General features: G+C 46.2%; 5 protein-coding genes across 5 annotated transcripts; 4 read left to right on the forward strand and 1 right to left on the reverse strand.

Moving 5' to 3' along the window:
• Positions 1–173: 173 nt before the first annotated feature.
• On the forward strand, positions 174–1,383 carry PtA15_12A359 (uncharacterized protein; the record flags this gene model as incomplete). Its single annotated transcript, XM_053161959.1, has 6 exons — positions 174–309; positions 418–432; positions 525–560; positions 726–746; positions 844–1,254; positions 1,340–1,383. The coding sequence occupies 6 exons, from the start codon at positions 174–176 to the stop codon at positions 1,381–1,383; spliced, it is 663 nt and encodes a 220-aa protein (XP_053025925.1).
• An 11,025-nt stretch (positions 1,384–12,408) lies between these two features.
• On the reverse strand, positions 12,409–14,186 carry PtA15_12A360 (uncharacterized protein; the record flags this gene model as incomplete). The annotated part of the gene is made up of 7 exons (XM_053161961.1): positions 12,409–12,576; positions 12,643–13,086; positions 13,161–13,272; positions 13,355–13,478; positions 13,552–13,641; positions 13,733–13,908; positions 14,011–14,186. 7 exons carry the CDS (start codon positions 14,184–14,186, stop codon positions 12,409–12,411), a joined length of 1,290 nt encoding a protein of 429 aa, XP_053025926.1.
• A 403-nt stretch (positions 14,187–14,589) lies between these two features.
• PtA15_12A361 (uncharacterized protein) lies at positions 14,590–16,980 on the forward strand (the record flags this gene model as incomplete). The annotated part of the gene is made up of 4 exons (XM_053161962.1): positions 14,590–15,121; positions 15,205–15,352; positions 15,436–15,563; positions 15,671–16,980. The coding sequence occupies 4 exons, from the start codon at positions 14,590–14,592 to the stop codon at positions 16,978–16,980; spliced, it is 2,118 nt and encodes a 705-aa protein (XP_053025927.1).
• Positions 16,981–17,684: 704 nt separating this feature from the next.
• Positions 17,685–18,904, forward strand: PtA15_12A362 (uncharacterized protein; the record flags this gene model as incomplete). The annotated part of the gene is made up of 5 exons (XM_053161963.1): positions 17,685–17,895; positions 17,969–18,045; positions 18,166–18,267; positions 18,401–18,754; positions 18,818–18,904. The coding sequence occupies 5 exons, from the start codon at positions 17,685–17,687 to the stop codon at positions 18,902–18,904; spliced, it is 831 nt and encodes a 276-aa protein (XP_053025928.1).
• Positions 18,905–20,770: 1,866 nt separating this feature from the next.
• Positions 20,771–22,661, forward strand: PtA15_12A363 (uncharacterized protein; the record flags this gene model as incomplete). The annotated part of the gene is made up of 6 exons (XM_053161964.1): positions 20,771–21,205; positions 21,297–21,651; positions 21,722–21,854; positions 21,947–22,162; positions 22,235–22,540; positions 22,643–22,661. 6 exons carry the CDS (start codon positions 20,771–20,773, stop codon positions 22,659–22,661), a joined length of 1,464 nt encoding a protein of 487 aa, XP_053025929.1.
• Positions 22,662–22,923: the final 262 nt, after the last annotated feature.

The following is a 22,923-nucleotide window of genomic DNA, read 5'->3' on the forward strand; positions in this document are numbered from 1 at the left end:
CCAACATCAGCCATCGGACCCCATCATCACACTTCCCCCCCCCCCCCCTTCAGCAGCACAAGATGCTATTCAGCGTATCTACCGCCCGATGTCTTGCATACTTCCTCTGTCAACTGGTTGATACCACACAAGGAGTAATTCACAATATTGGTAGGGAACGGCCCTTGTCGAAGATGGCTAGCGCATCCGTAAACGCAGCGGCTTCCTCTACAGCCGCGCCAGCGGAGAAACGGGAACATTGGATCACACCCCCAAAATTTGATGGAATGGATGAATATCTCTCGAGATTCCCGCTTCCTGGTCATCCCCGTGCGCAGAATAACTCTAGCATTGCAAAAAACCCATGAACAGCCCCTTATTTTCCTGCCAAAGAAGAACTGACGGATTTTTTTTCTCTTTCACAATCCGGATCTCCAGGAAATACTACTCCACGTAGGCCTCGGGATTGTTCACCATTTTTGACACCACGGATTGCCAAGAAGCTTGCTGAGTTGTATGGTTTCCCGTGATATTTCTCTGTCTAGTATTACAAACTCCAGATGATGCAGATACGAACACGCGTCAGTACTGATCCGCATCTTCAAATGTGCACCCGCCAGCGTAATTACAAAGCGAATGCTGAGATTCTTTTTGCACCCTCTACGCTACCTTGTTCTCCTCAATTTGCTCTTCTCTTCTCGCATTCTCTCCCGCTGACTCGTATGGTTTATAATGTTCTCTGAAAGTCGCTGAGATTTATGCTAAATGTGGGTGGACTCCTTCCAGCACACGTGTCAGAGCTAGTGAATACGATTCTATATAGTGCCTATTATGCTTGAAGCTGATAATTTCCCCTTGGTTCAGTCGAGGTCAACCATAAATTAATACCAGGCAACCCATACAACCAGATCATCAAATATATGCACAAGCAGGATGTTCGAGTTGAATATAAAGGTCGCCTAATAGACCTCACGTTCAAAGACATTATGGAGAGCTCCCAACCGACGAACGCGGAAATCAAGAACTGGCTTGCAGTTCTTTCTAGTGCCCTGAACGTAGCTGGAAAACTAGACGATCCCACAGCACCACGCATGGTTGCATATTTGTTGTACGGCCTCTTCGACCTTAAGTCAAGGTTTGAAGAACTTGAAAAGCTTCATCAGGACCTGCTTCATGAGGACCTTCTCCGTCATATCGATGCAGTGATTTTGAATGCGCAAAAAATCCGCGATGACAGCAAATTTCATCCAGCATCTTATCTCGGATGGGAACATGGTTTGTTTCGCCATTAGATACCCTGTCATGGTATATCATCACACTCATGGCACTTTTTCCACCTACCCACTCTTTCCCAAATTAGCAATCCTTAAACCGGAGAAGGGATTTGGAGATATAGGTTTGTAGAATTAGTGCTCTTTAATACTGACTGGCACCTGAACTCATTGACATTGCCTTCCGTCCATCATCGCATTCTTACTGCCCAGGCAAAAGAGAAATTTTTACGAAAATTTTCGAACACGATTCCCAGATCACCCAAGCAATGTCCACAAACTTAGTGGAAAGTATTAAATCTCTCGAGTACCTCTGCAAAAATTTAGGTTCTTTCTCGGCCTATAGGAGGGTGACAGCCCTGGCTGTCTTGTATCATATGTCACAGGTCTTGAGGGACAATCATTCCCTTTTTGCTATATTTAACGACTCTGTCAGATTGACTGGTAATGAATTCCGGTTTCATGAGCAAACTCTCTTCCGACTCATATCACGCAGACTTCAGTCATTCTCCCACGAAATTTAGATTTTCATCCGGCATTTCCCCCCAATTAAACCAGACCACACATTTTGCCTAGCAACTTATGTCACACTTTCACTTTTGAAACAACTCTTGTTTTATGAAAATGCTTTTTCTCATCCAAAATAAACAATACAAATAAGCTGATTGTTTATGTTCCGTCCGCATGGAAAGGAGACCTGTCAAATTGCAGGTCCTCCATGTCATGTACAGTTATGGTGTTCAAAGTTGGTTTGCATAATTTTATCTAAGTTTATTAAAACCACAGTTTCACCAAAAATAAATGAAGGGTTTCCCCTATATACAAGCAATCACAAAAAAAAAAAAAAACAAGCTAATACCATGGGAGTTTCCTTGGCACTTGTGTGCAAGTGCCATCTCTGAACTCAGTCATAGATTTGGTTGGATCTCAGTTAGATGCTGGTTGGAAGGCAATTTCATGTCTGCCACAAACTTTATAAGAACTGTAATCATACCAAATGTGTTGTGCAATGTCTGTGTAAAATGTATGCCATACCTATGCTAAAAGCCAGGACAATTTGATGATAAGGTTTACTTGATCCTCAAGCTTGACAAAAGTTCCTCATATTTCAATTATCATGATTTTTGACCTCTTTGGAAACCCATACCCAGTAGGTTTCTCTGAAACGGTTTTTGTATTTATTTTCAGGGCACACACCAAAAAGCTGCCAGTTCTTCTTAAGTTGTTTCTGTTACACATGGTCAAAAATTTTGATGGAGTGTAGTGATACTGTGGGAGTACGCAGGTATCCGCCGGGTGCGGGTGCGGGTGTCCAGTCTGGGTCCAAATTCAGGCAGGTACCCGCGCACAAATCACCATTTTGCACAGCTCTGCTTGCCCATAGTGCCCATTGGTGGGTACTAGGTACCTGTGGGCGGGTACCCATGGAATTACACAGGTAACTGCCAGCAGGTGCCGGGTACGGGTGTGGGTGTCCATTCTGGGTCAAAATTCAGGCAGGTACCAACAGTGGGTCAGCTACGCTACCATAGCTGTTAGCGTAGCGTAGCGCAGCGCAAATGCGCTATTTTTTAGCGTAGTGTTAGCGCAATTGCGCGCATCTGCGCTAACGCTACGCGCACAGGGTGCAAAGCTATTTTAGCTTTTAGCGTAGCGTTAGCGCCAATTCGCGCAATGGCGCTAACGCTAAGCACGCAGGGCGCAAAAGAACGTTCGCTACGCTGCGCTACAGCGCTTTTTGAGGCAAAAAAGGCCTTTTTTCCACTAAAAGCGCCTTAGCACAACATAGCGCAGCGTAGCGCTAACTCTGAACAAAAATTGGCGTGCTGTTAGCGCCACTGAAAGTTAGCGCAGCGTAGCGGCGCTAACAGCGCGCTAACGCTATTCAAAAAAGGCCAGCACTTTTTGCCGCTACGCTAAACGTTAGGGCTAAAATAGCGTAGTTCAGCGTAGCGGCCCACTATTGCAGGTACCCACACCCGCCGAGGGTACCCGGGTGTGAAGTTTCAGCTCTAGTGGGAGGTCTGATTTTGCTCTGGTACTACGGTTTGACTTTGGCGCTGTGGGGCCAACTGTCACAAAACCATGTAACCTGTGCGGGTTTCTGTGACACATTGTGTCACACAAACGTACGCGCGCGCGTTTGTGTGACACGTGGACCATCACCCAGCCATATCATGCCAAGATGAGTGCCCCACGATCCCAGGGGCGAATTAGCTGAATCCTTTAATAATGGTATCTGATTTTCATCCATCAGTACAGAAATCCTGTTGAGGAGATTTTCTGAATTCATTCACAGGCTTAGGTGGACCCTTCAAAAATTGTTTATAATGTTCAGCCATATTTACACAAATGATTTTGGGGATATTTTCTGAAGTCATACACAACTCCTGATTAATATGAGGTTTTTCCGCTGGACTTTTCCCAGAACTTCAAATATTTTGTGAAACAATTCAGCAACTAAATAATGTGTCACACAAAGTTACACATGTATCTTTTTGTGTACCACTAACATATCTCAAGCTTTTTGGGATTTATGATAAACACATGATAGAATGAAATATATAGAGCTGGCACTTTGAACCCGGGTACCCACAGCGGGTGCAGGTACCTTCCTGACTTTGACCCAGAATGGACACCTGCACCTGCTAGCTGTTAGTTTACCTGCGTACTTCCACAGGTACCTATCACCCGCTGATGGGCACTAGGGGCAAGCAGAGCTGTGCAGAATGGCGATTTGTGCACAGCTACCTGCCTGAATTTGGACCCAGACTGGACACCCGCACCCGCACCCAGCGGATACCTGCACACTTCCACAGGTACCCACCTGCAGATACCTGCACACTTCCACAGGTACCCACCCGCGGGTGCCAAGTACCTGCCAACAGATGATAGGCGCCAGCTCTAGAAATATATGATTCCCGTGGTGAATACCTTGTTTCTGCCAAGTATTTGATATTGCTTTGCAAGCTAGTTGAAAATGTGTTCTAAAATAGTTCCAGTAATAACTAGAGCAACGGTGGGCCGCTACGCTAAACTATCCGTAGCGTGCGCTATCCGCTAGTTTAGCGTTGCGTAGTTCCTGACACATTGCCGTTAGTTGTAGCGCCCGCTACGGGCCGCTACGCTACGCTAGCGGGCGCTAACAGCGCTATCAGCTTTTTTAGCGGTTGAATAGCACTGCTAGCGCTGATAGCGGCGATAGAGGCCCTGTAGTTTCAAGGGGTGCCTGTTAGCGGTAGCGGGCAATCACTGCCCGCTAACGGAAAACCCTGTCATTTGTAGTTTAGATCCGCTACGCTGCGCTGAACTACGGACTAAATGTAGCGTAGCGGCCCACCGTTGACTAGAGTCAAGTTGGAGCTGGTTTTCAATTGAATTCAACTCCTTTCCAAAGTGCCTTCAGCTCAATTGAGCATAAGTTAAACATAAATTCATCATGAATTCAGCATAAATTGAGGCTCAAGTTCCAGGATATATCTAACAGGGTTCTTAAACAATATTCTGCAATGGCACTTGCACACAAGTGCCAAGCAAACTCCCATGGTGTAAATTAAAACAAACAAAATACAAATCATACTTGACTAATTATATATTTATGTACCAAAAAAAAATAAAGGATTTAACAAACTCCCAGCCTGTGGTATGCCACAGGTGAAAAGAGACCAGTTTTAAACCGCTCAGCCTGGAACAAGTACGTGGGGCAAAAGTTGGGGATGGAAACCCCTCAGCCAATTGCAAGTGTAATAGGGGAGGGGGAGGATCACCACCAGTGCTCTGCAAATGCAAGAGCAGGAAGGATCACCTGGGGCGTAAACCTATGTGCAGGAGATGCCCCCCTATATATCAAGAGGTCATGATTTCAGAGCACTTCATCATTGCCTTGGCCAAGGATGGCCTGGCCAGAAAGCCACAATCATGAACATTGCCGGGCTATGGCTGCATAGTTACATACAGCAATTCCTTGCTTTTATGTACGCCACTCTCACTACCCCTGAAGCCTATCAACCCAAGCTAGTGCCACAGAAATCCACAAGGAGCCAACCCGGCAGGGAATTGAGCGCTTTGGGATTCTTGCCAACTCCCTCTGTGTCAATTTGCCTTGCCTGATACAACCGGCCTTTGTGGCCTTCAATCTAAAGACACTTGCGACCACCACATCTGCAATGCCATCCGCGCCTGCGACCAATTCCTCTCTGCCGCCAATTTCAACTCGGCACATCCCACTGTTCTTGTCCAGATCTCTCCAAGGGTATCAAGAATTGACCACTTGCTTGGCATCCCAACCAAAAACCCACCCGGCCCATCGACTTGTCCGAGTTTTTGCAGAGGATATAAATCTAAACTAGCTCAGCTCCATTGCCGCTGGCACGGCCAGCAAGCCTGGAACAGATGCTGCCTTATTATCTTGTCATTAAGTCTCTAGAGGCCTTCAATAGGTTGATCTTGTTGGTTTGGGTAGGGTACAAGACCTCAGAATGGAGCTAATTCACCCTTTGTCCTGGCAATCCTGTGAATCTGAAGAGGTGCATTACAAGGTTGATGAAAACCTACAGCATCCTCAGAATGCATTTCTACACACTGAGATCATCAAAGACAATTCTGGAGCCAGTCAGTGTCAAACCCCCAAACTCAAGCATCTTCCAGGGCCACCAATCACCCTGTGATGCTGCAATAACAGTCCATCAGCACTTCCACACGTGCAAGTAGGCTGGGGCAGCAAGCCAGATCACATGATCATCTCAACTGTACAGAGGCAAACTTAACTAAGCCACCGTCCCTGCTCTGGCGCGGGCAGCTTTTTAGCCAGGGAGAGATGTGCAAGCTTAACCAAACCTCTCTGGAGGAGAGCCCAGCAGGGTCTCTGTCTCTCAGAGAGGCTTGCCCCCACACCACCAATGCTGGTGTGAGAGCTGATGGGCTTTGGGCCTGACCAAGTCCCATTTTTCCTTTGATCCACTATCCCACATACATTTTTGCCCAAAAAGGAAATGAGTAGTGTGGTCTTGTAGGCCAACTTATCGCGCTGGCAGCCATCCAATAATCAGCTTTTTATCCCTCCAGATGGTTTCTGGAAATCCTTGCAAAATCCCTGCTGAGCTTGAAGTTTCTTTCCAACTCCTGTACACCAGGGCACAGCTGAATTTGGGCTTAGTTTTTGTCTGAACTGGGGCAGAAGTCCTTACAATTTGATGGTGAATTGTTCAATTACTGAGCAAGAACTATAGACCAATCTAATTTGGAGTGATATGTAACCATTGAATGTGTAATATCATTCAACTCTGTTGAATTCATCTTGAAGTCAAGTTCATGTCAATCCTAACTTAAGTTCTACATTTCAAAATCAGGTAGCTCTTGCATATCCTATTTTTTTTACATTGGGGTGAACTCCCTTCATCAAATACATATCACACCTGAATCACAACTGCCTAGATTTGGATAAAGAAAATATCAGAAGTGTAAAAAGGTTTAGTATTCTCACAAGAGCAGGAGAACTGTATTTCAGCTGGGTACAAAAGAGTGACACAGTTCATAAATCTCTTGGCTGCAAATGCCCCTCTGTTCTGAAAAATGTGTGATTGGTGTGTGATTTGTCACCCTATTGTACGCGCGTACAATAGGGTGACAAATCATAGTCCATCAGGGCAGTTACAGCTAGTTTTTTCTTAAATTTTACCCTCATTTACTTGGCAGAAATCCCCATCTGGTATGAAAAGTGTCCACTTTGTCACCCTATTGTACGCGCGTACAATAGGGTGAAAAATCACACCCTTTTCAGACCAGAGGAGAATTTTTGCCAATTAAATCAGGGTGACACGGTTTGGAAACAATTCAGCTGGACATGTCCCTCTGGTCTGAAAATTATTTGATTTGTCACCCTAGCACAATAGAGTGACAAATCACACACCTTCCAGACCAGAGGGACATGTCCAGATGAATTGTTTCCAAACCGTGTCACCCTGATTTACTTGCCAAAAATTCACCTCTGGTTTGGAAAGTGTGTGATTTGTCACCCTATTGTGCGCGCATACAAATATTGGGTGACAAATCACACACTTTTCATACCAGAGGGTGATTTCTGCCAAGTAAATGAGAGTAAAATTTAAGAAAAATTTAGCTGTAACTGCCCTGATGGAATATGATTTGTCACCCTATTGTACGCTGTAGCCGTTATTCCTGTGTTTGCAGGTGAAAAATTCAAATTTTTATTTGTACTCTCTAAACGCCTCAAGATATCAACAAATGGAATCTACGGCCAAAATAACCTTAGTCACCCACTGAAACCACCCTCATATCTCTACTGGATCAGAAGATACACAAATAACACCTTTCACACACCAGTCCAGGACATTTCACATAGGAGTTCACACCCGGTTTCACACACAACGCAGCTTTAGGATACTGTGCATAGGATATTGAATATTTCATATTGAATTACTTTGTTTCTTTTATTATACTCAACCACAAGTTGGCCGCTGTTTTCACATTGCATGTGTATGATACTCATGTAACCCCCTAGAAGTTAGACCCCCTCTTAGTTTACTATAAAAGGAGGCCTCTGCCGGCCAGTTGTTTCCTTCCTCATCCCATCAGGGGACAATCCCCCTCAGATCCTCATGCCATCTGGCTCCCACATCCATCTACCCACCTGTCACAGTTACTTATTACACATACATATCACGGTTACTTGCAATTCACACTCATAGTTGGTTTCACAAGCCTTTCACAAGCCTCTCAGTACTGGGTTCCAATCCTGGTTGAAGCATAGCTTCCAAACCTTGACCTTCTTTTTTCACTTTATATACCCTCTGCTCAAGGACCTGGGTTCAAGCCCCGTCCAAGTCATCAGTATTTTCTGCCCATTCAGGCATCTCATCTGCTCCATAGACACTCAGAATTCTTCACCAAACAATCCAACTATACTCTTCATCTTTGAACATATCCTTATCACTGAATAAAACTGCCAAGCTTAGCTTGGTGGTCTTGTTTTCTGATATCCAGAAAGGCAGAGTTTTGCACCTCATCCATACCTTTTGCAATTCAGCAAAAGGGTCTCACAAAACTTTTTGAGTCTTACAAAGCGCGTACAATAGGGTGACAAATCACACACCAATCATATTCTTTTGAGGTCAGTAAAGGGGGATGAAATGGTTTCAACACCATTCAGATTGATGTCACCTTCTGGTACAAACAACATGTGAATGGTGCTTTACACTTTATTTAAACTTTGGTTACAGAAAATTTGTGTTCTGTGGTCCAGTTTAGTTACTACTGAGTTACAGATGAGTTCCAGCTGAGGTATGCATACCTCATATATAGTTGGATATCATTTCATTTTTGATTATACATATGATGTGGTAGACATTGCACTGATTTATGAAAACAATTCAAGGTAAGGCACTCCCTGGGGAGTGCCCCCAAGCTTCCCTGGTGGTAAATCAAGCATACCAATATAGCTATTATGCATCCATTGTCCAAAAATATACATCTTGATTTAATTACAAGCAGAAAATACTGCTTCCATGCACTTACTACAGATGTAGAAGTGTACAATCAATCCCAGAATCTTTGAAGCATGATGTTACAAGCTTTGTAACTTCAAGACCGTTCAAGTTAAAATATGTGGCCTATGTCGGATTGAAGGCAAGATTAAGGGCTTCACTTTGGCACCTGGTTGGCCCATTTTGCTCACAGAATGCTATGATGGTGTGGTTTCAAAGTCTGACACCAGCCAAAGGGGTCGAGGTGGTCCTCAGTGTTCACACAAAAATTTCCCCCTTTACTCCCAAGTCCCTCCTTTGGAGGCTCACACTTTGCCCAAGGGGCACCAGCCTTCCAAATCAGAAGGGATGACTGACTAAGTTGAAGAGATGTGTAGCACTGTGATCTCTCCCGTGTGGAGGGGGCTTATGAATTATTGGCACATTTTGGTGTGAGAGCATTTACCACTTTTGGTGGTGAAGGATGTTATTCCTCCACAGCGCTCCCAGTATCAACCAATTCCATGATTGCTCCTGACCATGTGAGCTTGAACACATTCTTGTTGATCCTGTCTGCTCAGAATCCCTATATTCCATCTCCATGATGCCCAATAAGCTTTCCAATTTTTGGATTTTGGGTTTTTCCGCTGGCTGGAAGTGGTCAGTTACCTTGACTTCCGGGTACCAAAATCCTGGGTGCAAAAAGGAAAAAAAAAAAAAAGATAAAGGACCGACAAGACTTGAAGAAGTGGCTGATTTTCAAAAAAAAATACAAAAATAGTAGGAGAGAAAATGAGCAGACTAAAAGATATCCAAGATGCCAGCACTGAGCTGGGATAGAATAAAAAGATCATTACACGTGAGAGTTAGCGGTGTGGTAGATGGAAAAGTGAAAAATCAAAAGTTTTTTCTCATACATAGATTTACCCATACAAGGCCTCAAGATACCCCCAAATGGACCTCAGAAATGGATTCTACGGCCAATCTTACCCCTAGTCACCACTGAAGGTGTCACTGGGGCCCCTCTGGATTGGAACCTACACTTCTTTGGACACTGAACACCCATCACATGTTCAACATACCCAGTCACCAACCTGTCACAAGCCTCAATTCAAGGATCACAGCATTATGCTTATACACATCACAGGATACAAACATACATCTCCCCATCAGAGTACAGTCATTACATATTATCAAGTACTCTTCTATTTCCATATTATGACATCATCACACACTGACTCTGCAGCCTCAGACTTCATTTATGCACCCCCTGCATCTACCTGTCAACATGCAGGCTACTGTCACTTTATGCAGCCTTCATGCAACTCTACTGCATTCTTCTGACATCATTTATGTACCCTTGACATATTATGACATCATTTGTATCTGCTCCCACCAGCTAAAATCCCTCACACTGTTGTCTAGATTAGTTGAAACCCTAACCCACAAGCCCTCTGGGGCTCCACTTTTGTCTATATAAGGAGCTCTCTCCTCCCCAGTTGTCAGCTCCTCAGCTCAGTACTCACCAGTTATTTACACACCACCTTCACACTTACCATCACATCTATACCTCACCACAACCCTCATATTTGCAAATAACTACTGAAATCACTCTTAACTCACACATACCTGTCATTGAACCACGTCATCTGGAAGAAGACCAGACCTATCACCTGATTGGAACTTGCCAATCTTAGCTTGGTGGGTCTTGTTTATCTGATAGCAGAAGGGCAGAGTTTTGCACCTCCATCATCCCCTTCACCATTCAGCAAAAGGATTTCACAGCCACTTTGAGTCTTACAGCGGAGAATTGGAAACCAAGAAATTCCTGGTTATTTTTGAGATTCCCTCACACCAACTACTTATGTACTTTTATTCATGAGCCCTACTTGCACTACACAAATCACAGTGCTTGCAGGCTTTGTTACGCTTGGCATAGCGGGTATCAGCAGCATAAGCAGCAAGGGGTAGTGAAGTAGTCAAGCTTACCAACTCGCCTGATAGCATTCATAATCCACATGTTCACTTGCACAAAGCTGCCTTGTAGGTTTTGTACCCCCACATAACTTGCACAAGCTGCCTTGTAGGGTTTGGGCCACAAAAAAAACTTGCAAAAAGCTGCCTTGCAGGTTTTGCGCCCCCACAAAACCTGCACAAAGCTGCCTTGCAGGTTTTGCGCCCGCATAAAACTTGCACAAAGCCACCATGCAGGATTCAAGCCCCCAAGTTACTTGCACAATCCGCCTTGCAGGTTTTGGGCCACCACAAAACTTGCACAAGCTGCCTTGCAGGTTTTGCACCCCCACAAACCAGCTCCACAAATTTCTGGAAACAATCCTTGGGAAACCTTGATGAATAGTGTTCTGAAAATGGGTAGTCAAACCATCCTAATGACAACTTTTCCAAAAGTATCCTAAGGACCATTTTTGACAAGATCAAAATGAATCCTTAGGATGCTGTTGGTTCGGATGGGTCCTCAGTGTGAGGGCATCCTTGGGACCAATCCCAACATGAGTGTCCTCAGGACAGGTTGAAGCTGTCCCAGGGTTAATTTTCATTAAAAGCATCCTTGGGACAGGCCCAAACCTTAGATACAGGTCCTGTGATGTAGTGCATACAGGGCAGTGAAACCTCTCCCACATACATGACTTGTTTTTGCAGGTGGTGGATATTAGGGGGTTTCAAACATGGTGCAGGTCCTGTTTTAGGAACCCCCAATTCACAAAATCAGGGCACCTGCAACACACCCACCCAATTTTACCCAAAAAACATACAGAAATAATTTGAAAATTCATTTTTCAGGAACTTTGTTTTCCTGAATTGGGGTTCCTGAACTGGTACCTGCACCATGTTTGAAACCCCCTATTGAGACTGAATCATTTGAAATCATAATCAAAGATTTTTGTGATGGTGTTGAACCCTTTTTTAAACAACCCAAACAATAAAAACCAATTTTCAGATAAAACAAAGTGGACTAAATCAATTAAGAATAATGCAAGTCCCATTATTATGATCAACTTAGATCAAAGCAGAGATCAAGGGGATTCAGAGCTTCTTCCCATAACCACAACTAAGGTACAAAGCACCAACAATAATAAACTTGCAGCTTCTTCCTATTACACAATTCAATATTTATTCTTTCCAATTTTTGTGCCAAAAAGTAACCATGGTTTTACATTGTCTCATTTTCACAGTTTGTATCTTGGTCACAGTCAAACTGAGAAGTATGAACTGGATTGTCTTAGTTCCCAACATAATGATGCCAGCTAGCCATATATAAAGATTGGCTGAGTTTATGAAGTCTATTGATTTGGTTCCATGATGCGTGTACATAAGAATAATACATTATGTTTTATAGGTCCAGAGAGGGGACAAGAGACGAAAAGAAAAAGCCAGATCACACACACAAAAAGAAAGGATGGATGTTGCTCAGATCGAAAAATCATAAACCAATCCCGTTAGAGAGAAGGCCACTGATGCCAGAAGTGTGGCAGAAGGATATGGAAAAAGGTGTCGAAAGTGGAAGGATTTTTTACGGTCGTCACTGAGATGCATTTTGAAAAATCATTACAAAATACTCGGGCGAGAACAGTCAAGCTGTTTAGAAAGACTGGAAGAACGAGTTCCCGAAAGACTCTAGGCTTTGAGCAGTTTGAGGAGTGGGAAGGGTGAACCGATCAACTCCAGATGTCAGAGAAAACGTCTTTGCTATTGCCGTTTGTTGAATTGGTACCACTGGTAAAGCTGCCAAATGGGTCTTGATTCTGATGTCGTAGGTGGTCGGAGGGAGAAGCCCAAACATTGTTGCTATCTGCGAATGTGTTGTTTTGGGGTAGAGTCGAGGGCTTTGGAAGAGTATGAGGATGTCAGGAGATATTCATTTTGAGAGATGGAAGACTGGAAGGACCCACGTGATTGACGTTGTTGAGCTGAGGCATCGTGCTGGTTGCACCAAAGTTCAAGCCATTGAACTGATTGTTGACGGCGTTCATGTTTGTGGCCTGGCCGATTGGACTTGCGTAGCTTTGTTGGGGTTTGGTCGCAAAAAGTGAAAGGATGTCGTTCTTGACATCTTTCCTTCCAGCAGGGGCCGTGGCAGTGACTGCAGCTGCCGAAGCTTGAGGCGAGAAGTCCAGGTCAAATAAGCCCCCGCCAACACTCGGTTGAACATTATTTACGGTCTTTGCATTCGCAGCCCCAGAGGCTGGCTTTGCGGGCTGCTCAGTTGGACCGCCGAAGAAATCCATCGAGTTGTCGGTCATTGGAACTGAAGTAGCAGGTTTACTCATCGTTGGTGGCGTGACTTTGGTTATCGACGGGTTTGATGGTACAGCTTTCTGGGCAACAGGAGCTGGCTAGAGAAATGTAAATAATTTTGTCAATCTCACGAAAGATTTTAAGGAGCCGGAATAAATGGAAATGCTCTTACAGCAGCAGGAGCAACGTGCTCATCACCGTCTAACGTCTCAGGTTCTGGTACAGGACCCTCCATTGCCCAACGTTTACTTTCGTACTTGCTGCGTATAAAGCTTTCAATCTTACTACAAATGATTTTTGTCGTGACTCTATGGGTTCAGTACGGGTTGAAGAAGAAAATCGCAGCTCATTAAGACTGCACTCAACTGGTCTGGAGGCATATGCCCAGGACGGAGATGAGCTTCCCAATATGCGTTAGCTCTTTTGTTGCCCCATCGTTGAACGCAAGCTACTTGTTCGGGAGTCCAAGTATCAAGATCGATAGATTTGACTGATGTATGCGAACAAGGTCAGAAGTTTTGTCTTGAAATAATTGTAGTCATACAATCAAAACGATCACATACTTCTGGTGATGTGAACGCCCATACTTCGATGGATGCCACTGCAACGGATGCACATGAAACATCCGAGGTTAGTCGAGGCCCATCGAGGATCTATAACAAATCAACAGGTTTGACCAAATCAGTCAGTGAGAGGTGAGAACATTCCTTGTCAAGTTATATTAAGGAGGTTGAATCGATTGACCGTTTCTTTTGCAATCGGCGCACAGTTTGTTTTCGGGTTGGCGGAGCATGGTCTTCAACACTTCAGCATGGCGGGCATTGAGCGCTTTGTTGTCACGAGCACTTCGGGTGGCCATTCTTGGTCTGGTTGGAGTGGAGGTACAAAGAACGGGCAAGACGGAGACCACTGGTCGATTTCTGATGCAAAACCCCCGGGGTATGATGACGCCGGTCGGGAGGAGCGTTATCCGGGGGCCGCATTCATAAAGTTCTTTATTCGTGACACATGCAGCAACTCACATGTCACGTACAACGCAGACGATCAGTAGGACCGAGGGGGTTGTTAACAGGCCTCGACCCCGAACCCTATACCCCCGGTAGACAGTATCTGCCGAGGCTCGAGCGGTCAACAGGGCGCGACGCAGCACCACTTGTCTCTGACCAGCTTCTCTTGACGACATCCAAGGATAGATCATTCCGATATGAATCGCCCGCTTCCTTTCACGCATCCAGGTCAGCATCCCTTATTCATCAATTCTCCGTCATTTTGACTGATCAGACTTGACATTTGAACCGAAAAAAGATTTGCAACAGTATACCTACGCGTTCCAGCAAGGACAGGAACAAGGCGAATATGATGAAGAGGATGGAAGTCAAGAAGATGATGAAGGCGAAGAAGAAGGCGATGGAGAGGAAGACGAAGGTGAAGAAGAAGTAGCCGAGGTAGAGGATGGGATAAATGAGGGCGAAGAAGAAGAGGAGGATGAAGAGGAAGAGGAGGAAGAGGAAGAGGAGGAAGAGGAAGAGGAAGAAGAAGAGGAAGAGGAGGAAGTGGAAGAACGAGGACCCAGTACTTTACCCGATCCAGCTGCTCATCAAATGACATTTGCTCTAGTGCAGAAACCAATGACCGTTCGACAAAGAAAGGAATTGGAGAAAATCGCCAGGCAGCAGGAGCGTCAGCGGAAGAAAGAACTGAAGGAACGAGAGAAGGCAGAAAGGCTAGCGAAAAGGGAGCAAGAAAAATTAGCGCGGATCGCCAAGAAGGAACAACTACTGCTCCAGTCCAAGGCAGCTAAGAAAGCCAAAGCAACGCTGGATGGCGATCAACGCGCCTGGAGTATCGGTAGACCAATGAAGACAACCGGTTCATCCTCCCAACTATTAACCACTCGTAAAATCAAAGTTGACAGTCGAATCGAGACCGTAAGAAGACTCATCACTCATGCCGAAAACGGCGAGCTGCATATCCACCCATCAGGAGCTGCCCTTGATCCATCTGGCAACACGCGGTGGTGCGAGACGAAAGTCCATCAAGGTGTCACTTACTTAGTCGAAGATGATGAACTAACCCTTCCCAGCGACCCTAAAGGTGACACGAAAGTCACTCCAGAAGGCGTCTTACTAGGCGGTAAGTCTAGCGCTTTAGCCATCCCGAAACTCACTTGCTTCCATCGATCTGAGCTAATATTTCTCCCCCTTCATTTCGTACAGGTCGGCAGTATAAAATTCCGACGTTTACTTCCAAAGATAGGGCAAATCACAACAAGCACTTCGTGCTGTCTATTGATGCTGCGAGAGCTGCAGGCTACCGAGATTCGTTGTATTTTTTTCGGCGGAATCCTTTGATTCAAAAGCTCCCGTGAGCCATAATGCTGAATTTTCACTTGCGCTTCCTTGGTTCATCAGCGGAAGTATCTCATTGCCTGAAACCCTTTGTCTTAGTTGTACCCAGCTGGAAAAGGACGAGCTGATATGCGCTGGCTTTCTATCCGGAAACCTCAAGTCACGAGCTGTGACCATGTGTTCTGCAAGGAACGCCTTCAAAGTCATGGGTGCACGCTTTTTAAAAGGTTTGGCAGTCTCAATCATTGGATTTACCCTCAAGCCCCCCAAAAGCAATTCACGGACTGATTGACTTGGCTTTCATTCGGATAATCGACCAATATGACGGTTTAAGATGGTAGACATGTGGTTGACGACTATTATGAGGATGCGGCTTTAGCCAGTGGGGCAAACTCAGGAGAAATCGCCCTCGCCGATGGGTCTGAGCCACAGGACAGAGCGGCGTCCAATTCAGCCCCTGGTCAACCTGGAGATCCCTCCGCCCTACCCGATATGCCGGAGAGTACGACGCGACTGCCCTGCCAAAGTGCATTTCGCCTAGCGCTGAATCGCGTTAACCCCTCCGCGGCTGGTTCGGCTTCTTTGGGACTCAAGACAATATTTGGTGGTGATGGAAAGGCTCCTTCGATCGCGATCCCCAACGATTCAAAGGAACGAAGGCGTCGGATGGCTAGTCATCTGACTGCGAAGAACTGGATGATACATTATTGCCGCGCTATCAGTGAGATGAACCGACACCTTCGTGGGATCAGAAATGAGCGCATGGTGCCTTTCCCAAAGTACCCATCAATCGCGCGTCTGGCTGCAGATCCCTCAACTAATGGAGCGATTGGGACACTAGCCAATAATGCAGTAGAGGAAGAGATGGAGTGGAGAGAGGTCGAAGTCGAGATGCGCTTGAACACTGACGGAAAGATTATGGAGCCTGGCGAGGAGATGGACACGAAGGAAGAGCCGGATGACGATGACGACAATAATTCTAATGCCGGAGGTCCGTCGGCTTCTGCGCCTGAGCCAGCTCAAGTTTTTTCCCGAATCACCAATCCTCTCCCACCTTCATCGATCATTACCATCTATGGGGTGAAAAACTCATCGACATCTCAAGAGCAGACCAACACAGGAGAAGGCACTCCGGGACAAGGAGGGGGTGGGGCCGATTCGTCTAGGGTGGGTGGCTCTGGCCTGCACCCAGCTCGGGCACGTTCTCCGCACAAACGACCCTTCAAATTGCGCGGAAAGAAATCTCAGAATGATTGGTGGACGACGACGACTAGAGTGCTTGAGCAAAGACCCAAGCAACCCGTTATGGGTCTATTAGACGTCCACACCGGTCAGCCTCACGTTCGACAGGATACACAATCCACGATGGCCATCTGGGAGACGGCGGACGATCTTGACGATTGGACGAGATGTAACAAACGCCAGAAGTTAAACGGATCGCAAATTGATCCTCAAGCCGGCTATGATCCCTCATTGCTGGAGTCCAGGACGATCATGAACGGGCCTGGAATCGGCAGACCTGGATTAAGCTCAGTTAACGATACTATCTTGATTGAAACCATATTCGACGATGAATTAACTCGACCCAAATACGAATTATTGCCAGGCATGTGGGACTTCAGGTCTATAGATCCTCAAGCATGACTGAAAGTGGCAAAAATAAGTCATGTTAAATGCATAATGAACGTGTTGATCTTTATGCATCATTTGCCAATGAAAAAAGCTGTTACAAATAATGAAATGCAAATGTTAACCCACTACTTCGTCGTTCCCTTCGATGAGAATGGCGGGAAGGTAGAAGGACCTTCTATCTTCTCATCAGAGAAAACATTGCGGCAAGCGGGTATACCTTGTATCATTTTGCTCGCCGGGATGAATAACCTTCAACGAATAGGGGCAGGGACATTGTACCTTCTCCTGCGAGAGGGCATTCAAGAAAATGTACCAGCCTGTTGGCGAGGTTTTCTTCGGTGAGAAGGTACGAGGTCCCTGCAATAGGTGGTTTCAAAGTTACTGGATCCTGCGTCCAGAGGCGAAATCAAGGAAATAAAAACCCCGCAAAATTCGGTCCCTGAAGTCAACAAGTTTCCCTAGGAGAAAATGTGACAGCAAATTCAGATCACCCAAGATCGTTTGCTACACTTGTTTGCATCCCCAACCGGGGACAGTCGGTCATGTGGGCCGAGCGCTGTTAGCACCCGCGGTGAAGACGCTCAAGGCGCGCTCTTGGGGCGCTCGATCGGGCGTTTCATTCTTAATTTCCAGCCACGACTTCGCTCGATCGGGCGTTTCATTCCAGCCACGACTTGATAAGAAAGTCTCACCATCGACCACAAAACGTATCATCAATGTCATTGTTATTTCTACGATCCCGCACCCCATGGAGCCTGAAGGCCTTCCCTTTAGGTCTCGCGAATCGTGTGGTGATATTGGCCCACCCTCGGCTTTCTTCTTCGAAATCTGGCCTCGCAGACAAGGCACCAAAAACGCAGCCGAGCGAAGGCAAACCACCATCGAAGAGAAGCAGCGCCATCAAGACTACAGATAAACCCCCGGCCAGTAAGTTTTTTGAATATTCTTTGCCCTGCGGGCTAGCTAGACGCTCATTCTTTTCACTTGCTGAACCTTTTAGAAGCACGACCCAGGAAATTGGTACCACCTAAGAGAGCGATGAACGTCATGCAATTAGTCACAGAAGATGTGATGGCTGTTAGTCTTTCATTTTTACTCCTTATATTTCGGGCTGTCGATCTTAATATCCATCCAATCGTGATAGTCATGCGAACTCAACCCTCTAGGCTGACTGCTGTTATGATGATTATCAACCAGGAACTTAAACAAAAATGTGGCAAATTAACCCAGCAGGATGCCAGACAATGCTTCAGCATTGCTGCTGAAAGATACAGATCATTGAGTGATGCTGAAAAGAAGGTACGTCGTTAATATTTCGGTCCAAGTCTTTCATGAGAAGCTCAGAGTGCATCTACTTTGCCAATCGTGTAACTGGACCTGTGCTCTCATGTCGCTCAATTATGTGATGTTTAACTTGATCGTGTTTTTTTAGAATTATCTTGCTCGGCTAGACCAAAGACGTGATATATATGAAATCGAAATGCGTGATTTCCTCGACTCTTTGACAGCAAATGATTATATCAACCAAAACGAGTACATACTTCGGCGAAAGGCCGAGGGACGTTCGACCGGTAGGAAAGGTATTCCAAGGTTGGACCCCAATGCGCCTAAAAGACCATTGAATGGCTTCATGATCTTCTGTGGGGAGGTGCGATCAAATCCTTCGAAGTTTCCGGACCTTACTGAGCAGATTCGGTCCTCGGAAAAAGACTCTAATTCACCTGTCGTCGAAGGATCGAAAATTATGGCCCAGTACTGGAAATCTATGCCAGAGGATATCAAACAAGTCCGCCCGCCTTCATTTCTTCGTCACCCTGTTCATGACTGACGTGGATCTTGAACGTTTTAGCAATATGTCATAGAAGGTCAGAGAAGACGCGACCTATACAAGCAGGAAAAGGCGGAGTACGATGCACAACTCAAAAAGCACTCCTGATAGATTGGTTACCTACTGTTCCAAAGGAGTATGTAGCCAGTTTTATAGGGGAACCAAATCGAACTTGACTTGTCAGTTACCTACATGTGTTTCCTCAAGCCACCGATCTGAAGATTGGCACTATCGTTCTTAAAAAATATTGGACTGGAGATAAAAATCAAATACCCGAGTCGATTGTTTTTTTCTTTTAAAATCAGGGGGATTGATCTCAAACTTAACTCAACTTGTATGGCTTCATACCCTTCATTATCGCAAAAATTCCAAATTTGACGTACATCAGCATAACCATCTTTGCTCCTGGTTAGTATTTGCTACGTCTTGAAAAAAGTTTCAAGCATGTTGTCAAATTGCAAACCACTCGTTATCAGAAGCAAACAAACAAAAAAGATATGATAGTTATTTCAATATGAGATATGCATTATACCACAGAACCACCGGTTTATGTGTTGGGGCTATCTCTCAAACTAGGGAAACCCTCATGGAATTGGACTGCTAATCGATAACCTCGCTATATTCGCGTGCACTTTTGCCGTCTTGGCGCACGGCTCTCGCCAGCGGGTGCTTGTGGGGCTTTGTCAAAGCTCGCTTGAGTTCGGTCAATTCAATTGATCAAAGTCCTGTTGGAGCAGCCGTGGAGCAAGCACCGACCCAACGGTCTCTCTACCTCAGCACCGCCATCGTCCACCAGTAGCCACCCTAGGTATTGGGCCAACACCATGGGACCTTGTGTTGGTCTGACTCCAAGTCAGGGAACCACCCTCGGTTCGCCCCTCTGCCAACCAGCCCAACATGAGCATCCTGGTTAGGAGTCGGGACAACGGTGGCTACCCCAGGGTTCGCAGTCGACACAACGACGACGTAAAGAATTGCGCCGGCGTGACTCCCCCAATGCCACTAGAACAAATTGGTGGCCGACGGGAGGCCGCCGGCGCCGCAGTCGGCGTTGCTTCCCATGCAGGCCTTGCGTCAGCGTCCGCCGTTGGCATTTCCTTGACGCAAGGCCTGCGCAAAGGAATTGCATGAAGCCCCGCTCCTGCTTATCTTCCGTATTTATAAACAAGCATCTCGCAGTCAAACCTGACTGATCACCGATGGAGGGGTCATTGCCGGCCCAACCCAGCCATACAGTCGGCCTGCTCAGCAGGGACCAAAATGGTTGGCTGGGTAAAGCCATGACACTAATTTTACCTGACTATCACGCCGACATAATGTGCTGGTGGCGTTGGCATGACAGCTGGGTCAGATGGGTCAGAGCAACGGAGGTCTGACCCATCCCCGGCGTTGACCTGCCTCCGCAGTCGAATTTGCGGTGGGCAGGTCAGACCAGACCGCTTATTAACCTCGCCGGCAGGCCAACGCAAATGCAAGTTCGGATTCGAGCGCTGGTGTAAGATCGTATCTAGGGCCAGTAATGGCCCCACCCATCCACCGACTTGCTGTTGGATCGCGGTTGGGTGTTGATGGTGCGCAGGACCCAACGTGCTAATTGTAGGAATGGTCCCCGACTTGCTCAACAGGCTCGCGGTGGTGTATATATAAGTCAAATGCTGTCGGATCCAAGTGGACTTTCTGTTAGGCGCCACATAATCTGTTTTCCGATCACATCACGTTCATTCACATCTTCTTTTTATAATAGCTCTAATTCCTTCACATCCTTCACTTCCTCACTGCGGCCAGGCAACTCGTTTGCTTCTGATTGATATCGTGATTGCCCAGAACAACTTAATCTGTTTACTTTACTTGAACCCAAATTCCGAAGACTACACAAGCCGTCAAGCTCCGCGCACCCACTTTCTCTATCAATCCCATCTCGTTGACCGGACTAGCATACCCTGTTCTTGCGCTTGTAGCTTTCTTTCGAAGACGATGGCGATCATTTTTGGATCTAAGGTTACCACGTCATTGTTGTTAGCAGTCCAACTTTCGTTCTGGTTCATCCCGGAAACGGAATCTCTGGTGCCGCCGTCTACGCAGAAACATCATGGCAACAACGCGACGCTTGAGAATGCACCCAATCTCCCTCGGAACAAAACTTCGACACCCACAAAAAGTCGCTCAACCTTGCGACCTGTTTCTAAAACGGCTCCTGCCACGGATTCACACAAGAGCTATATAGTTCTTCTGAATGACCAGGTCGAAGTTTCAGAATTTGTGGCTACCTTGAAGAAGAGCTGGGCGTCGGGTGGTGGTGCATCGTTAAGCGAAAACCAAGTTGGACACGTTTATCAGGAGGTCGGCTTCAAAGGTTTTAGCGCCCAGTTGGATGACCAAGCTTTCAAAAGTCTCTCTCGAAGTGCTGGGGTGAGTAATCTCCCCGTTTCAAATTTTTCTAATCCTTCAAGTCTGCACGATTAAATGCTGGAATTAATTTGGTCTGTTTCTCCGCCCGCAGGTGCTGGAAATCATTCCCGACACTTTGATGAGCGTTCAGCCGATAGATGAAGTTATTTCTGATGCCTTGACTGTGACCGGCCTGGGCGTTGAACCTGCTCACAACGCGACTGTAAACGCCCAAGGAGTTCCTGACCATTATTCTCAAAAAGGAACTGCCCCTTGGGGTCTTCAGAGAATCGACCAGAGGAAAATGATTAACGGTCGAGCAGGCAGCTCTGCTCTAGTCAACTACGATTATTACTACTCTCAGCCGGCTGGCGAAGGTGTGATTGTTTACATTTTGGATACCGGTGCCCGCGAAACTCATAATGATTTCGGCGGCCGTGTCGAGATGGCTGCGCAATTCGGGGGATGTAAGTAATTCGTCATTCAAAAATCTCTTTTCTTGATGTCTTACCTTTCTTTCTCATGTGATCTGATTAGACGATCTGGATGACGGGAATGGTCACGGGACTCACTGTGCTGGCATTGTTGCTGGAAACCGATGGGGGGTTGCCAAAAACGCCCAGGTTAAAGCAATCAAAGTTCTTGCTGACGATGGAAGCGGCTCCACTTCGTGAGCTTTTTTTGCCACCTGTCATACCGGATGAAATGAGAGTTGTGCTGATTATCGTCTCCACATCCCAAATTTGGTTGGCTGGATTCAAGTGACGTGATCGCCGGCGTTCAGTACGCTTTGCAGCAATATAAAGCATCTGGGTATCCTCCTTCGGTAGTCTCGTTATCCCTAGGCGGTGATAAGAATTCTGCCTTGGACCGTGCCGTCCAGGCTGCTATCAATCAAGGGATTCACATTGTGGTAGCCGCCGGAAACTCTAATACCGACGCGTGTCTTTCCAGCCCAGCTTCTGTCTCCGGCGCCAAGTGTGTCCTTTTCCTCTCTTGACTATTGACATCCGAGCCAGGTGATCTAACGATTGGAGTGCATCCTTGCAGTGTCGTGAGCGCGATCGACATCAAGGACAACCGGGCATCCTATGCAAGCTGGGGAACCTGTGTTGACTTCTTCGCTCCTGGGTCAGATATTTCCTCCGCTTGGTTTACGGGTGATGACGCCGTCAAAAGAATGTCCGGAACCAGCATGGCCACACCCCACGTGGCTGGTCTCATAGCTGCTCATCTCAGTCGACAAAACTACACGACCCAACAAATGTCTGATAAGCTCAAACGTGATGCGACTCGGGATGCTGTTTACCTGGGTCCTACCGACTCCGCTCCAAGCAACACGCCAAATGTATTGCTGTAAGCTTGGCTTCTATCTACACCCATGGAACATGATATTTACGAACTTTGATTTGGACTTCTCTTGATGGGGGCTGACGGTGTTTTCACGTTTTTTTTTAGTTACAACTCGCTTCAATGAAGTGAAATTGAGGCATCACAGCACGTTGAGCTCGCTTAAATTATCGTCCGGTAAGCTGCTCGCACACTTACCCCCAAGATAGCCATGATTCTGACTCTGATTCATTTCGACCATACCTTCAAGACATAAGGTCTACTATGATTCAACATTTCTCGGACGGGAAAGATTTTTGTACTTTCAGCAGTACGTCTTCTTTTCCTTCTCATTGCTCTTTTATTCCTTTCATGCAGACGAAGCTCACCCCGAGTAATACTTGACTTTT

The sequence above is a fragment of the Puccinia triticina genome, chromosome 12A (genome assembly GCF_026914185.1).
Source record: "Puccinia triticina chromosome 12A, complete sequence".
In the NCBI taxonomy this organism is placed as follows: domain Eukaryota; kingdom Fungi; phylum Basidiomycota; class Pucciniomycetes; order Pucciniales; family Pucciniaceae; genus Puccinia; species Puccinia triticina.